Source organism: Oratosquilla oratoria, chromosome 4 (genome assembly GCF_046742065.1).
Source record: "Oratosquilla oratoria isolate Oo_2021 chromosome 4, ASM4674206v1, whole genome shotgun sequence".
NCBI classification, from domain to species: Eukaryota; Metazoa; Arthropoda; class Malacostraca; order Stomatopoda; family Squillidae; genus Oratosquilla; species Oratosquilla oratoria.
Window position 1 is genome coordinate 54,039,618 of NC_134780.1, and position 17,308 is coordinate 54,056,925.

General features: G+C 40.3%; 3 protein-coding genes across 3 annotated transcripts in view; 2 read left to right on the forward strand and 1 right to left on the reverse strand.

Annotated features, from left to right (window-relative positions):
• The window catches only part of LOC143024490 (uncharacterized), a 14,551-nt gene extending 3,688 nt beyond the window's left edge, over positions 1-10,863 (forward strand). The window contains exon 2 of the mRNA XM_076183298.1: positions 10,346-10,863. Within this exon, the coding sequence (XP_076039413.1) occupies positions 10,360-10,863 (504 nt within the window). The 5' untranslated portion in view covers positions 10,346-10,359. The remainder of the gene's footprint in view (positions 1-10,345) is intronic.
• Positions 10,864-10,937: 74 nt separating this feature from the next.
• Positions 10,938-11,432, forward strand: LOC143024491 (fibrinogen C domain-containing protein 1-A-like). Its single transcript, XM_076183299.1, has one exon. The coding sequence runs from the start codon at positions 10,938-10,940 to the stop codon at positions 11,430-11,432; it is 495 nt and encodes a 164-aa protein (XP_076039414.1).
• A 3,540-nt stretch (positions 11,433-14,972) lies between these two features.
• LOC143024492 (ATP-dependent DNA helicase Pif1-like) overlaps positions 14,973-17,308 on the reverse strand; it is a 36,567-nt gene continuing 34,231 nt past the window's right edge. The window contains exons 2-3 of the mRNA XM_076183300.1: positions 15,793-15,885; positions 14,973-15,134 (exon numbers count right to left, since the gene is read on the reverse strand). Of these exons, the coding sequence (XP_076039415.1) occupies positions 14,973-15,134; positions 15,793-15,885 (255 nt within the window). The remainder of the gene's footprint in view (positions 15,135-15,792; positions 15,886-17,308) is intronic.

A 17,308-nucleotide genomic window follows, 5' to 3' on the forward strand; every position in this document is an offset into this window, starting at 1 on the left:
CCTAGTAACCCCCACCATACTTCTCAGATATTTCATCTCAAACACATTCAAACTCCTTCTCTCTTCTTCTCTTATGTTCCACGTTTCTGCCCCATACAGTGCTGTTGGCACAATCACTCCTTCATACAGTCTCCTCTTCGCATCCATTCCTAAATGTCTATTTCTCATTACACTCTTTAAACCACCAAGGCATTTACTCGCTTCTCTCAATCTACATTCTACCTCCACCTTCACTCCACCTTTTCCTGCTACACTTGCACCCAAGTATCTAAAACTATCCACTTCCTCCAGTCGCTCTCCCTTAATGTTCACTTCCAGTCTACTGCCACTTTCACCCCTTGTACATCTCATCACCTTACTTTTACCCACATTTATCTTTAGCTTTCTTCTATCACATACTCTCCCAAACTCTGCCACCAGCTTCCTCAATCCCTCCTCTGACCCTGCCACAAGCGCAGTGTCGTCCGCAAACAACAGCTGGCTCACCTCCCACTTTTCTCCATTTTCTTTAACCATCTCCAATCCCTGACTCACTACCCTAGCATTCACCTCTCGCACCACCCCATCCATGTATAAGTTGAACAGCCAGGGCGACATAACGCATCCTTGACGAAGTCCCACCTTTACTTCAAACCACTCACTCTCTCCATTTCCAATCCTAACACATGCTCTACTACTCACATAAAAACTCTTGACAGCTCCCAAAAGCTTTCCTCCTATCCCATAAATCTGCATAACCTCCCACAGTGACTTTCTGTCTACCCTATCATAAGCCTTTTCCAGATCCATGAAAGCCCAAAAAACATCCTTCCCCTTTCCTATAGCTTTCTCACATATCTGTCTTACCACAAAGATCTGATCTACACAACCTCTACCCGTCCTAAATCCACACTGTTCCTCACCAATTACTCCTTCTGTTCCTCTCCTAATCCTCTCAATTAAGATTCTCCCATAAGCCTTCCCTACTACACTCAACAGGCTAATCCCTCTGAAATTACTACATTCACACTTGTCCCCTTTTCCCTTGTAAAGAGGAACTATACAGGCACTACTCCAGTCCTCCGGTACTCTACCCTCTCTCCAGCAAACATTAAATAATCTCACCAACCAGTCCATCACTGAACCTCCCTTTTTCAGACATTCTGCATGACATCCATCCAGACCAGGTGCCTTACCTGCTTTCATCATCTTTACAACTGCCTTCACCTCATCCTTCCTTATTTCTCCTCCATTCTCCTCACTCATCACTTTCATTTTTTTCGTATTTCCCACTGCAGCTATCTTTCCTTCCCTATCCTCCTTCACATTCAGCAACTCCCTAAAATATTCTGCCCATCTTCCCCTCACTGCCATCTCTTCCATTATCAACTCTCCATCTGTACCTTTTACCTTTTCTTCCCTACTTGATTCGCCTCCTCTTCCTCTCTTAATTTCTTTCCAAAACATCTTTTTATTACTTTCAAAATTTTCTGTCATACTCCTACCCCATTTCACATCTGCTCTCCTCTTTGCCTCCTTTACCTTTTGCTTTACTTCTCTTTTCTTTTCTTTGTACGTCTCATATGACTCCCCTGTCCTCTTTTGTAACCAATCTGTGAATGCTCGCTTCTTCTCTTCTACAACCTTCTTTGTTTCCTCATCCCACCATTCACTACCCTTTCTTCTATTTCCCCCTGTCCTTCTTGTTCCACACACCATCCTTGTATATATATGTATATATATATGTATGTATATATATACATATATATATATATTTATGTATATGTATACATATATATACATATTTATATATATATACATATATATATGTGTGTGTGTGTGTACATATATATATGCATGTATATATATATATATACATATATATATATACTGTATATATATATACATATATATATATATACATATACATATATATATATATATACAGTAAATATATATATAGACATATATATATATATATATATATATATATATATCTATATATATCTACACACACACACACACACACACACACACACACACACACACACACACACACACACACACACACACACACACACACACACACACACACACACAAACAAACATATAAATATATATATATATATATATATATATATATATATATATATATATATACATATACATATACATGAATATATATATATATATATATATATATATATAAAAATATAAATATACATATAATAGAATATATATATATATATATATATATATATATATATATATGTATACATATATATACATAGATTCATACACCAAAGGGTGTAGCCAAAAAGAAAAAGGCATAGAAACCACTCTCACCCATTCCATTTCCTATATATTCCACTCCCCTGCACCCTCCTCCCTCCCTCTTATCTTGGCACTCCTGGATGACGGGTCATCCCTGCATCTTGTCCACTGCCTTGGGTCAGAAGCAGTGTCGGAAGATACAGCACATCCACAGCAAGGCCGCTTCATAAATTCGGCGACCCCCCCCTCTCCGTCTCCCAATGCAGAAATGGAGAAGACGGGGAGAAATCCTTTCGGGCTGCGTCAATTTTTTATCTCATACATACTTCCTCACCCCCCATTCCCCACCCACTCCCCGTCATGCATCACAGCATCATCTATACACAACCCCTCTCCATTCATCCCTATCTTCTGTCCTCTCTCGTCCTTCCTCCAGAGACATTCCTCTCTTTTGTAATGCCCCTTTTACCCCATCCATCCATTTCATCCTAGGACGCCCCCTCATATTCACTCCTTCTACCTCTGCCATCCACGCTTCTTTTACTAGTCTTTCTTCACTCATTCTTTCCATGTGTCCAAACCATCCTAATACTCTTTCATCGACCCTATCTCCCGGTTCCCTTTCCACCCCTGTTCTCCTCCTCATCTCCTCATTTCTCACTCTATCCAGCCTAGTAACTCCTGTTATACTTCTCAGATATTTCATCTCAAACACATTCAAACTCCTTCTCTCTTCTTCTCTCATGTTCCATGTTTCTTCCCCGTAAAATGATGTTGGCACAATCACTCCTTCATATAACCTCCTCCTAGCATCTATTCTATAATGTCTATTTCTCATTACACTTTTCAATCCACCGAGGCATTTACTCGCTTCTCTCAATCTACATTCTACCTCCACCCCCACTCCTCCTTTTCCTACACATTCGAACCCAAGTATCTAAAAATATCCTCATCCTCCAGTCTTTCACCCTTAATGCTCACTTCCAGCCTGCTGACACTCTCTCCCCTTGTACATCTCATCACATTACTTTTGCCCACATTTATCTTCAGCTTCCTTCTTTCACACACACCTTCTCAAACTCTGTCACTAACTTCCTCAATCCCTCCTCTGATCCTGCTACAAGCGCAGTGTCGTCAGCAAACAACAACTGGCTCACCTTTCACTTTTCTCCATTTTCTTTAATCATCTTCAACTCCTGACCCACTACCCTTGCATTCACCTCTCGCACCACCCCATCCATGTAAATATTGAACAGCCAGGGCGACATAACACATCCTTAACGAAGTCCCACCTTTACCTCAAACCATTCACTCTCTCCATTTCTAATCCTAACACAAGCTCTACCACTCTCGTAAAAACTCTTGACTGCTCTTAACAGCTTTCCTCCTATTCCGTATATCTGCAATACCTTCAACAGTGCCTTCCTGTCTACCCTGTCGTAAGCATTTTTCCAGATCCATATAAGCAAAAAAAAAAAAAAAAAAATTTACCTTTTCCTATAGCTTTCTCACATATATGTCTTACCACAAAGATCTGATCTACACAACCCCTATCTATCCTAATCCCACACTGTTCCTCACCAATTACTCCCTCTGTTTCTCTCCTGATCCTCTTAATTAAGACCCTCCCATATGCCTTCCCAGCTACACTCAACAAGCTGATCCCTCTGAAACTACTACACTCACACTTGTCGCCCTTTCCCTTGTAAAGCGGAACTATACAGGCACTCCTCCAGTCCTCCGGCACTCTACCCTCTCTTAAACACACATTAAATAATCTCACCAGCCAGTCCATCATAACTGTACCTTCTTTTCTTCAGACATTCTGCATGGCATCCATCCAGACCAAGTGCCTTTTCCTGCTCTCATCATCTTAACAGCTGCTTTCACTTCATCCTTCCCTATTTCTCCTCCATTTTCCTCACTCATTACTCTCATTTTCTTAGCACTTCCCATTGAAACTATCTTTCCCTCGGTATCCTCCTTCACATTTAGCAACTCCCTAAAATACTCTGCCCACCTATCTCTCACTGCCTTCTCTTCCATTATCATCTCTCCATCTGCACCTTTTATCTTTTCTTCTCTACTTGATTCGCCTCCTCTTCCTCTTTTAATTTCCTTCCAAATCATCTTTTTATTGCTTTCAAAAATTTGTGTCATACTCTTACTCCATTTCACATCTGTTCTCCTCTTTGCTTCCTTTATCTTATGCTTAACTTCCCTTCTCTTTACTTTGTACCTCTCATACGATTTCCTCGTCCAAAATTGTATCCAATCTATGAATGCCTGCTTCTCTTCTACACCTTTCTTTGCTTCCTCATCCCACCACTCACTACCCTTCCTTCTATTTCCTCCCGCCCTCCTTGTTCCACACACCATCCTTGCACACCTTATGACTCCCTCCTTGAACCATCCCCATTCCTCCTCCACTCCTAGTTCTACTCTATCCTTTATTCCCTCCCACTCCTCTTTCAGCTTCTTCTTATACTCATTCTCCTCTTTTTCCTCATTTAAGCAGTTCACTCTAAGTACCTCCGTACCTTCTGCCCTTTTCCTCTTTCTCCACCTATTCTCCACTCTCAATTTACCTTCCACCAGAAAATGATCTGATATTCCCCCACTCTCTCCCCATAGAACATGTACATCCTTAACTCTTCCTACCATACTCCTGGTCACTACTACATAGTGCATTAACGCTCTATCTGCCACCTTTTCATCCACCACCCTCTCCCATGTGTACTTATGCTTGACTTTCTTCCTAAATACTGTATTTGCTATCATCAACTCTCTTTCAAGACACATCTCCACCATCAATTCTCCACTACGATTTTTACCTGAACTCCATACTTCCCAATCACTCCGTATTTTGGTTAATTTTCCTACCCTAGCATTTAGGCCTCCCAGTACAACTACATTGACATTTCTCCCGAATCCCTCTATGCACTCATTTATATCTACCCAAAAAGCCTCCCTTTCCTCTACGCTCTTCTCACTACCAGGTTCATACACACTTACAAAAGAAAAAGGATTGTGGTACTCCCCAAGGCAGTCGTAGCTCCTCTTGGGGATCGGTGCCACCTGCGTAGAGCCGGTGGCCAGGGCTGGTTGCCGCCGTTTGGCCCCCAACTCTTGGGGTTGGGGGGTGGTCCCACGACGTAGACGCTGCGGCTCCAGGACCTCCAGGATCTGTTTTGTGGACACAAGTGCCACAACCAAAATTCTCCTCCCTACCACAGATAATACTACAGAAATCCAATCCATTCGAATCCGCACAGGCAACAAATCAACACTGACAATAGTTAACATGTACATTCCTCTCCCCCAATCATCCCTCACAGTTCCAAACACCTTCAGGCCTCAATTTAGCCAACTAGCCTCAATCCCCAACCTGATCATGGGTGGTGACTTCAACGCCAAGTCGTCTGCTTGGTTTGTCGACAACCCTGACACAGACAGAGGGCTTGATATACAGACTCAGTTTGACTCATTGACTACCATGAACAACACACATAATCATACACATATCCCACACCAAGCCCTATACACCCCCTCCTCACCTGATATCACCTTCTGCTCCCCCTGCCTAACCCCAACAACATCATGGAGAGTGGTCGGAACCCTTGGTTCTGACCACCTTCCAATCATCATCACCACCAAAACAAGAGGCACCCCAGTTGGCCACAGACACACATACACCAATTACAAGAGAGCTAACTGGGAAGCTTTTACTGAAGAGACAGAACAACATTTTGAAACACTTAACAGTACACCAATCACAAACATAAACAATGCTGTGCACACTTTTAATACAATCATACAAAACGCAGACAAGAGGTACATCCCTAGAGGCAACAGAAAATCACACAACCCCAACTTCACACCAGAATTCCAAGGCCTCATCAGACAACGAGACACACTTAAACACAATACCCCTACACCTATCCCTCAAAACATAGCAGACCAAATACAAACACTAAACACTGTGATTGCCAATAAAATACACGAACAAAAAACACAAAATTGGCCAAACTTAATCAATACACTTGATCACAAAGCAAACACCAGCAAATTATACAAAACACTCAACAGCATTAATCTATCCAACATTAACACAACACGCTCTCACGCAGCAATAATCACAACAACAGACAATCTACCCTCAAACAGACAACAAGCAAACACACTCATAAATCATTTTGCACAGACAAGCCTTCTCACTTCTCACCCTGACGACCGACGCACTATTCGACGTAAGAAAGACTTTCCCACAGATTCAAACTATACACCCTTCATAGATAGTCAGACAAAACACATAATACATAATCTCAAGCACTCATCTGCCTGTGGCCCTGATAACATAAGTAACATCCATCTAAAACACATTGGACCACAAGGTATACACGCACTCACAAACATTGCAAACTACAGCTATTCACACAACACTATACCCAACATCTGGAAGCATGGTAAAATAATCACCATTCCAAAACCGAACAAAGACCCAACAATCCCAACATCGCACCGCCCCCAATCATACTTCTCTGCACCCCCTCTAAAGTCATTGAACGCCTAATACTTCAACTTGTCACACCACATTATCCCCTTGCTGACTCACAACACGGTTTTTAGGCCACTACACTCCACAAACACTCTTCTGATAAACCTCACACAAAGAATTTTAGATGGCATAAATTCAGATAGGCCCAACCACAGAACACTTCTTATAACATTAGACATTAGTAAAGCTTTTGATACTATCCCCCGCCACAACCTAACAAATAAAATATATAACACATACATGCACAATAACACCAAAAGATGGCTGGCCAATTATCTGGCAGGTAGGAATGCTTACGTGTCATATAATTGCCAATGATCGCACATCAGAAACATTAAGAATGGAGTACCACAGGGCTCTGTTCTATCCCCCACGCTCTTTAATCTATACATGCATGACTTACCCACACCAGACACCTCAGAAATACAAATCTCTTCCTACGCAGACAACATAACAATCACATGCACACATCGTAACACAGACAAAGCTGCAGAAATAATCCAGCCCTACCTTGGTACACACAACACATGGTTCATTACAAACAGACTCAAAATAGCTCCAACCAAATCTACAGCAACACTTCTCATCAACTGGACAAAAGAACACAAATACATACCTCATCTCTACATCAACAACACTCTAATACCACACACAAACACACCGAAAATTCTTGGTGTAACATACGTTACATCCACGTCTTTCAAACAACACATCACAAATATAAAAAACAAATGCACACCTAGACTTAACACACTTAAGTCAATCGCTGGAACAACATTTGGACAAAACAAAGAAACTAATACAACAATATACAAACAATGCATACGCTCAGTGATGAATTATGCGAGTCCTACATGGGCTCCTAATCTCAGTGAGACACACCACAACACCCTTTAAATCATACAAAACAAACCCCTAAAAACAATTACAGGCTGCACAAATACAACACCTACAGACCATTTACACCATGAAACAAAAGTCCTCAAAGTCAAGGACCACTTCGACATGAGAGGCACACAAACACTTGCCGCAGCCACTACAAACACATCACACCGCTACACTATATAGCAGAACACCCACACACACCAAGAAACATTGAAACAACACCCAAAGACCTGTATCACACACAGATACTTTCTTCTCTTCCTCCACAACCACCAAATACCAGCCTCCGGAAACATTCATAATCATATCACTCACCGCTCCATTAACACACTGGAAGACAACACACTGCTGCATGCCAGACCCCCTGATATCCACCCTTCTGAATTCTCTCTCCCACGAAAGGACAGAGTCCACTTGGCCAGACTGCGGTGCGGCCACCACCCAGCACTTCTAAGCTACCAGAAGAGGCTGGATGACCGCATTGTGAACAGCTGCCCAGGATGTAACACTTCACCCCATACCATACAACACATAATAGAAGACTGCATTATACACAATCATGAACGCAAACAACACAAAATACACTCTATAAAGGATTTGTGGGAAAATCCAGTTTCAGCTGTGGCATTCCTTGGGGAGACGGGACTGCTCGGACAGACAGTCTAGGGAACGACAACAACGACAACAACAACAACAACAACAACAACAACAACAACAACAACAACAACAACAACAACAACAATAACAACAACAACACTTACAAAAACCCACATCTCCCTTCCCAGCTTCACCTTCATCCACATCACCCTTGATGAAATCCCCTTCCACTCCACTACCCGCTTACTTATCTCTTCACTTACTAGTATAGCCACCCCTTTTCTCCTTCGTCCCCTCGTCACTTCTGAGTACCTCCCAACTACACTCCCAAATTCACACTCGCCCTCCCTTTCATTTTAGATGCACTCAAAGCCAGCACATCCATCTTTCTTCTAACAAACATACTGCCTATCTCTTCCCTTTTACTCTCATATTTACCACATTCACACACATTAAAAGACCCAAACCTTAGGGTACTGGTTGGAAAACTCCCAGACCCTCTTATGCCTTTGCTTTTTTTTAGGAATGTCCCCTTTTGGGGCTACAGGTAGCAGGACTCCTAATCCCATCCCCGTCCCGTTTTTGTCGCCTTTTACGACTCAAGTGGAAAGACTTGGTGGTAGCATTCTCTTCCCCCACCACAGGGTCAGCGAAAAGAGGAAATGAATCTTCAGAGAAATGGTACAAGACAGTAACAAGGGGTTGTGGACAGCATAACGGAGGGATAATCGTAGTATAAAAGTGTCATCATTTCTCTATGAACAGAGTTTTCCTCTATCACAGACAAAATGTGTGGCTCTGGTCCGTAGGGACGCCCCGTATAGACCGTAAAGTATCAACTGCATGCTACTTTTACCACAATAACATACAGCCAATACGTGTGTATATATATATATATATATATATATGTATATATATACATATATATATATCTATATATATCTATATACATATATATATGCATGAGAAATCACATAAACTCGTGATTCTAAATATGCGGAAAAACCACCAAGGAAAAAAGAAAAACTGATGACCAAGCGCTTTCGTCTATTCAGACATCCTCAGGGTACATAGCAAAGAAAAAGTACACAAGAATATATACAAAGAGTATGAGGTCAGGGAGGGAAACCAGGAGAGGTTGCGAGGATCTAATGTCAACCTGACCCGTTCGCGGCAGCGGACGTTTGGGCTACTACTTTTTTCACAATATTATATATATAATTGGAAGGGGGCTAAAGAAATTGTTAAAGATAAGTCATATTTGACGAGAAATAAAATAGAATCCAGTCTGATCAAAGATACATTTGTCAATAACTTAAATTTAAGTCATGGTATGTATAAATTAGACAATTTTATTGTGAAAAAAGTAGTAGCCCAAACGTCCGCTGCCGCGAACGGGTCAGGTTGACATTAGATCCTCGCAACCTCTCCTGGTTCCCTCCCTGACCTCATACTCTTTGTATATATTCTTGTGTACTTTTTCTTTGCTATGTACCCTGAGGATGTCTGAATAGACGAAAGCGTTTGGTCATCAGTTTTTCTTTTTTCCTTGGTGGTTTTTCCACATATATATACATATATATACATATATATATACATATACATACATAAGTATATATATATATACATATATATATATATATATATATATGTGTGTGTGTGTGTGTGTGTGTGTGTATGTGTGTGTGTATGTGTGTGTTTACCTAAAATTGGGTTCCCTCCCTTGTGTGTACAGTATGTGTTTGTTTTTGTTTTGGCATAGTATCAACCCTAGGGTATGATTGATTTTTTCTAATAAGGAGCCAAAGGAGTGATTTTTGTTTTCATATTGAAATTGTCTTGATTAGGAGCGAGCGTGGTATTTTGACATTCTCAATATCCCTAGAACATAATAAGAAATATAATCATATTTAGTTGAAAAAATGGATTGAATCATGGTTGTCTAGGAAAAGAGTCTTGACAATATAACTATTGTTGATAATTAATCATTACATAAGAAGTCCTTGGCGCTCCTCTAGGAGTTTGATGACGATTTTTTCTTCTTCAACCAAGGTCCTGTAAGCATCATGGCCTCCAGAGTGTTTTGGTCAGCCCTCCTTCTTCTGTCATCGATTTACATCACCGGTGCTTCCTCTCGAGCACCTTTGGCGGCGTTCAAGCTCCTTGACGATCTAGAGGAGAAGGTGTCTTTTCTTCTGGAGAAGAACGACGTTCTCTTGCTGGAAGATAAATACGAGTCTTTGCCTCGCCGTGTCTCTCGGATCGAAGAGGCTATTGTCAAACTCTTTGAGGAATGCTTTAATTACAAGAATTGTTTGATAGCGGCCACAAGGGATTTTTGGCCAGTCAAAGTGGATAGTATAGAAGACAGAATAAAGCGTCTTGGGGATTACTTGGTCCTTGCGTCTGCTCAGGACTGTGATGAGTTGTATCGCGGAGGGATGTCACGAACGGGTACCTACTACTTCTTGAAGCACAAGAAACGAATGTTTTGTGACATGAAGGATGTGGACGGAGCATGGACTGTCCTCCTTCGGAGGGACCTCGCACTGAAGAGAAATTTAACTTAAGTTGGAGAGAATACACTGGCGGGTTCGGAGATCTCAACGCCGAGTTCTGGCTGGGGAACAGGTACGTACGGACGATGACCAATCTCAGAGACAACGAACTTCTTGTTACCATGACCGACTTTTACGGTGTTGACTATTACGCCTTATATGACAATTTTGCCCTCAGAACTGACGATTATAAACTGAAGGTAGGTTATTACCAGGGTAACGCAACAGACGCCTTGGGGGAAGGAGAGAACGGAATGAGATTCTCCACCAAGGACAGGGACAACGACTTATCTGACGGAAGTTGTTCCATAAGTTGGGGTGGAGGCTGGTGGTACAGAGACTGCTACCGTACCCATCTCACAGGTCTCCACGTCCTAGCGCACAACACCAGTAACTTCCTTCTGAATCAGTGGATGAGAGATCGGAGTGATTGGTCACTGACAATTCTTCCAATCCGGGCCGAGATGAAGTTTCGACCAATGCAGCTCGTATCCCGAGCTCGGCTCCAGACCCTCAAAACTTATAAGCCAAAACATTCGGGAAGCCTGTTTGTTCGTGTCGACGAACCGTCTCTGATCTAAGTCGCGCGGTGCTGGTAGATCCTCTTTCCAAGGTAGCTGGGACATCTATGCAACCGGTTACATGAAACCAGTTGCTTACGACGCTGCAACCAGTTAGCATTGTTTTTTATCCTTGCAGACAATTTTGCGACGAATATGAACTTAGAAAAAGGCACATACACTAAAAAGTAAAATAATGACAATGATGATAATGATAATGATAATGATAGTGATAATGATAATGATAATGATAATGATAATGATAATGATAATACAAAAAAGCGTGCCGATTGGTTTAATGCAACTGGTTGCTTTAGTGCGCGAGCTTCTTTATTCTTGAAATGCTGTAGTGGTGGACGACATGCGAGGCTGTCGTCGATAAACGGATGCTTCGGCCGGCCCCTGAAGTTCCCCGTGTCTCCTGGTCTTCATGGAGCTTCCTTGCCACCAGATCTGAAGTCTCATCACTTCTATTCAGAGCAGAGACGTAATCGTTTATATCAACAGACTATCATAAGAAGAATTAGATGAGATGTCGAAATCAAGCCCTTCTATGTTCATCAGCATTAAGAAGAAAATCCCAACACCTTCATCATCTTTCATCTACTCCTTTCAAGTCCGTTTGATGAATATATTGTTTGCCTCCAACGCTATATAAGAGAGCTCAAGGTCAAATTAAATCAAGAACCAGCAAACAATAATATATGTCCTATATATTCTAACAGCAGATGGTTAGCTTGTTCATGTAAATGAAACGAACCTGAGGAAGATCGTTCATGAAGGGATTAGTTAAGTTCACTTGAACCCCTTCAGCCTGAAGTCCAGCCCTTAGCATAAATGAAATGACATGCGCAACCCTAAACATCTGAGGATCATATTATTTGGACTGATGGCTTCCAGTTCTGGAGACCTAGTCTGTAAACCAATATAAAATCTGTTCTTTGAGGAGCATTGGAGAGGCTCCTAACGTCAGCTATATCCATTTCATAATCCTGACAAGTATCCCTCCTTCTTTTCAGGTGACAAACACAAGAAAGGAAGAGAAAATGTCGAAGTTAGTCTTCACACTAGGAACTATTTCCTTCGTTTTTGTGATACTTCATGTCGGAGGATTTGCTTCAGCAACCAAGGAAGGGATGAAGGCTCTCGAACGACCTAAACACCTTACTGCCTCCACCAATCAGCTCTTGACTGTGAAGACATTGGGGAGGCCTCCAGAGCCAAAGGTTTGGAGCCTCTCTCAGGTGCATACTATTTCTATCAATACGCTTCCTACATCTACTGCAAATTTGAATCAAACGGGCCCAGAACTCAGGATGGGTTTAGTTCCTGGACAGTTCTTCTTCGTAAATTTTCTAGGAATAGTGATAAAAGATTCTTTTTGTTCAACGACGACATCTCAGTAAATAGATCTGAAGGTAATTTTGAGCGTGAATTCAGGATGGGGGCCAGGGTTCTGAGGGGAAAATGCTCAGCGGTAGTAATGGAGATCGGGCTTATGAAATTGCTTTTGAAACGGGCGACACAAAGACTAAAGAAACCTCAAGAGTCGTCTTCAATTTTGTGTACTTTAACGAGACCACTCTGATCTTCGGACAGCTGCCAAAAGAAACACTGATTGGATAATTTCATTGACGTTGGTTCCTATAAAAATCGACTTGTCTCTCCAAAAACAGTCAAGGAAATGACTTTTCCTTGGCGTGGCAGTATCAGTTATCAAATAATGGTTAAACCTCTTTCAAAGAGACACTGATGGACAAATTCCATCTACATCAGTTCGTATCCATACCGACTTGTTTCTACAGGTTGACCTAAAAGATATCTTTAAGTTTTAGTGGCAGTATATATTTTCAAATAATGATATGTCCTCGCCCATATTCTAATCAGCTACATGCTAGCATAAGCAGAATGTTCAAGTTGAAACCAGAATAGTCACGGGAAAAGTGGCAATGCAAATGAGCATAGAGGTCATAATTCTAATATGTGATTGGTCTATGGCAAGAAGGAACACTTCAATAGAAAACTTTATCCCTCAAAAAAAAAAGGGGGGGTGAGCAAAAAAAAAAAAAAAAAAAAAAAAAAGAAATGGAGGTATAAGAAAAGACAAGTCGGTAATTGAAACGAACGTATTTAAAATGCACATGAGTTCGTACACTTGTTATTTTCCCTTTAGTCTTCAACGATATTCATGGTTTATTATTTATGTGAAAATAATATTGTTTTAAGTGATGTTCTATCGCTGACAAACCAATCTGACCCATCATATATTTGAACAAATATGTACAATAGTTTTTGTAATGAAATTCATAACTGTAAGTATAATTGTATCTATACAGCAACTGTGATCATGGCTGAGGGTCGAATGTCTGGCCCTTTCATTTTCATAAGGCTAATCCTGTCTACTGAGCTCTGTATCTGTTGGATAGAATGGATAGAGGACTACCAAACGCCAAATATCCTGGAAAGGAAACTAGGAAGTAAAGGCGACTCTGTACTGATATTCGTGCCAATGATATATAGGATGTTGTAGGCTTTTCTCATTTCTATTATTTGAATGAAGAGTTTTTTAGATTTTGTGTTGATTTTTACTTGATGGCTACCTCCATTGTGAAGGGGAAAGGAAGCCTTTGGTATGTTAAATAGATCGTGTCTGGTATTAAAATCCTTCTCTCTTCTTCAAGTTCATATTCTTAGTGTTAGTATTATCATCATGTCTGCCATAGTTATCATCATGATCTAAATTAAGATCATTATTGTTATTGTGCTTGATGTAACCATTTGGCAATTACTGAATGTTATTATAATCACCATAGCGCTGTGTTTTTGATTCTAAATATGATGTTGACTTGTAGGTCTTCCTTAGTATTTTAATATTATTCAATCAAATATTGTTATAATTTTACAATCAAAATGTGTTGTATTATATAATAAACAAAAGAAGGTATTGTTGGTTGTTTCTTCTTTTAATTACACCTTTGTGAAAAAGATACCTTTGGTAAGGTTTTCAATAATAAAACTTCAGGAGAACTCGGTTTACCAACAGAATGGTTTAAAACGAATGGAATAGACAATTAATCATATAAGTTGAGCGCTGAAAACTAATTGGTTATTCTAAAGAGAAAGATGAGATAACTTTATGGATAGAGGGTTGACAGTTGGTATGGGATATGAAAGCTCGCGCCAAACGTAGGCCTCAATCGGGTCCCTTGCAGTCCAGTCTCTATTCTTATGTTCTTAAAAGGAAAAGTGGACTACTTACATAAAAGCAGCAGGAAAATGGAATAGCCGCAGGGTACTTGCGCCCACACTCGCCGTTCCACTTGTGTCCGAACTGCTCTCCCTCTTGTTGGCTAAGGGGTTTTGCTGGACCAAAATCGGTTCACCTGCCGGTTGTTGGGTAAAGATCCCTTTTTATAATTTTTTTATATTTTTTTTTTTTTTTTTTTTTTTTGGGGGGGGGTGGGGGCAGACTGGTCACGATGCTCCAATTTGCCCACCATCTCACCTCCACAGATCGAGGGCGTCCAGGTCTCCTGTGTGGGATCCTAAACTGGACAAGGCTCAGGCGCCAACAATATAGGGCGCCAGGGTTGACCGACTATTGAGCGCAGGAACAACCGAGCGCCACCATATGAGAACCGACTTTGTGAGCGCAAGACAATTGAGCAAAAGTAATATTTGACCACCGACATTTGAGCGCCATAATTTCATAATAGTTAAGATCTATATGGAACATAAAATGTAAGAAAAATAAGAGAATACAGAGGACATTAAACATAGAGTATATAGACCTACATACATACAAACATCCAAACAGACATACTGTACATATCAGACATACATCCATACATACATACATATCATACATACATAAGATACAAACATACATACATAACATACATACATACATACACTACATATACATAACAAACATACATTCATACCATGCATACATACATACAAACATACATACATACATACAGACGTTACATACAAATAAATATAAAATAAAATATATATAAATATATATATATAAATAATATATATAAATATTTATATATATATATTTGTTTGCAGTGGTACCTGTGAAATAGTTGTTTGTGCATTGTAACTAAAACTTTTCAAGTGTATACCTACCATTATTCAGGCCTAATTCTTGTAGTTCCCACTACAAGCTAGGGAAGCAAAAGTTGTGAAAAGCAAATAAAATAATAATGTATCATATCAATCCCGGCTGAAGAGGCCGGTATAAAGAGGTAGACATTTAGGTAGAAAGAGGGGTAGGTGGAAGAGGAATAAAAATTTAATAGTAATTTTTATATATTCGGTTATGATACAATGAGCGACTGCAAGTTTGCAGAGTAGTCATAATTACGCTTACCGTCATATAAATTTGTACAAATATTGGTTTAGGGATGGTGCTGATGTGACTGCAATTAAACACAGAGCTCTTTCTTGCTTTGCGACTAATTGTCTAATGCAGAACACAATAATTGCTTGAGACAGTATAACAGTCCTTCAGAATGGATGAAAACGGGTGGAGGAAGAGAAACAATTATTTGTAGCATGTAGTGAAAAGTCACGCCCTAAAAGGGTGCCACTTATTTTGTAACGTTCCAAGTATATTGGATGAATTAAATCGTTGACGTCGGAGCAGGCTTGGCTTGTAGGATTAGTAAGAGGATCCCTGGTGGGAATCCCTTGGTGTAAGCTTGAAAAACCAAATGTTAATTACTTAAAAGAAAATAAGATAAGCCCTAAAACTCCATTTTAAATCTCACCCCATCAAGAAACTTTAATAACGGGTATATAGAAGATTTGTTGGAAACCTACTTAAGAGAAGGAGGAGGCCTGGGGCCTACGGACGAATAACATAAGTTGACCCTAAGTGTTAGAGGCAGTGGGAGCTAACAGGTGGCCGGCAGCAAGGGATGAACTTCCTCCGAAAGCATGAAAACAAGGCTGGAGCATACAGCAAACTAACAAGACTGAGGGCAATAATAAGAACAACGGACACACCAATCTCAAGTAGTTGTCACGCAACCATAACCAACGCGGTGTCACTCACACAACCACTCGTATGCAGAATCCAATGGGATGACAAGACAAGGAACGAGTGTGGCCTACAACACTGCCAAGCAACAACTACGATGGGTCTATAAGACGATCTATACAAGGCAGTGGAGCGACGAGGCAGCTGAACGAGAACGAGGCAGACGAACGATGAGGCTGAACGAGGAACGTACAGGTTGACGTATCTCAAGGAAGACTACGTGGCGACCAGTCAAGTCAAATCAACTACAGAATGTAAGAATAACACAGAACTTAGGCATGAATGTTCACACCTCTAATATTAAAATTCCCAAATTTACCGGGGATGAAAACAACTTTAGGAGGTAATAATGTTCCATAACCAAATCGATACATATAATGTGTGCTAAAAAAAAAACAAAATCATAACAGATGATAAAAAAGGAAAATAGAAAATTTAAAGGAATTAATATATCCTGATAAGGGGTAGATCTAGGTTTTATCATAAATTTCCAGCAAATGGAAGAAAACAACCAAAATGAAGCCTATAAGCAAAACATTCAATTAAACATAATATATCCAAAATGTGATCCGAACCAATCAGGACTTTGGTGAGAATGATCAAAGAAGTTTATGAACAAGTGAATCCACACAGAATACATATCTCGATTAGAAGATGGTCAAAAGACAAGAATTCTATCTTGAAAGATTCAGATATGGATAGAAAAATCTAGTTACAAAATGAAAGTTTTCTCAGGTAAAAAAATTGATCACATTTGGAATTGTTGACTAAAAAGTAGTGATGATTTTAACTGTAGAAAAGCTATAAAAAGATCTCAAGTCCAAATTTGAATTTAGGGGAGGTA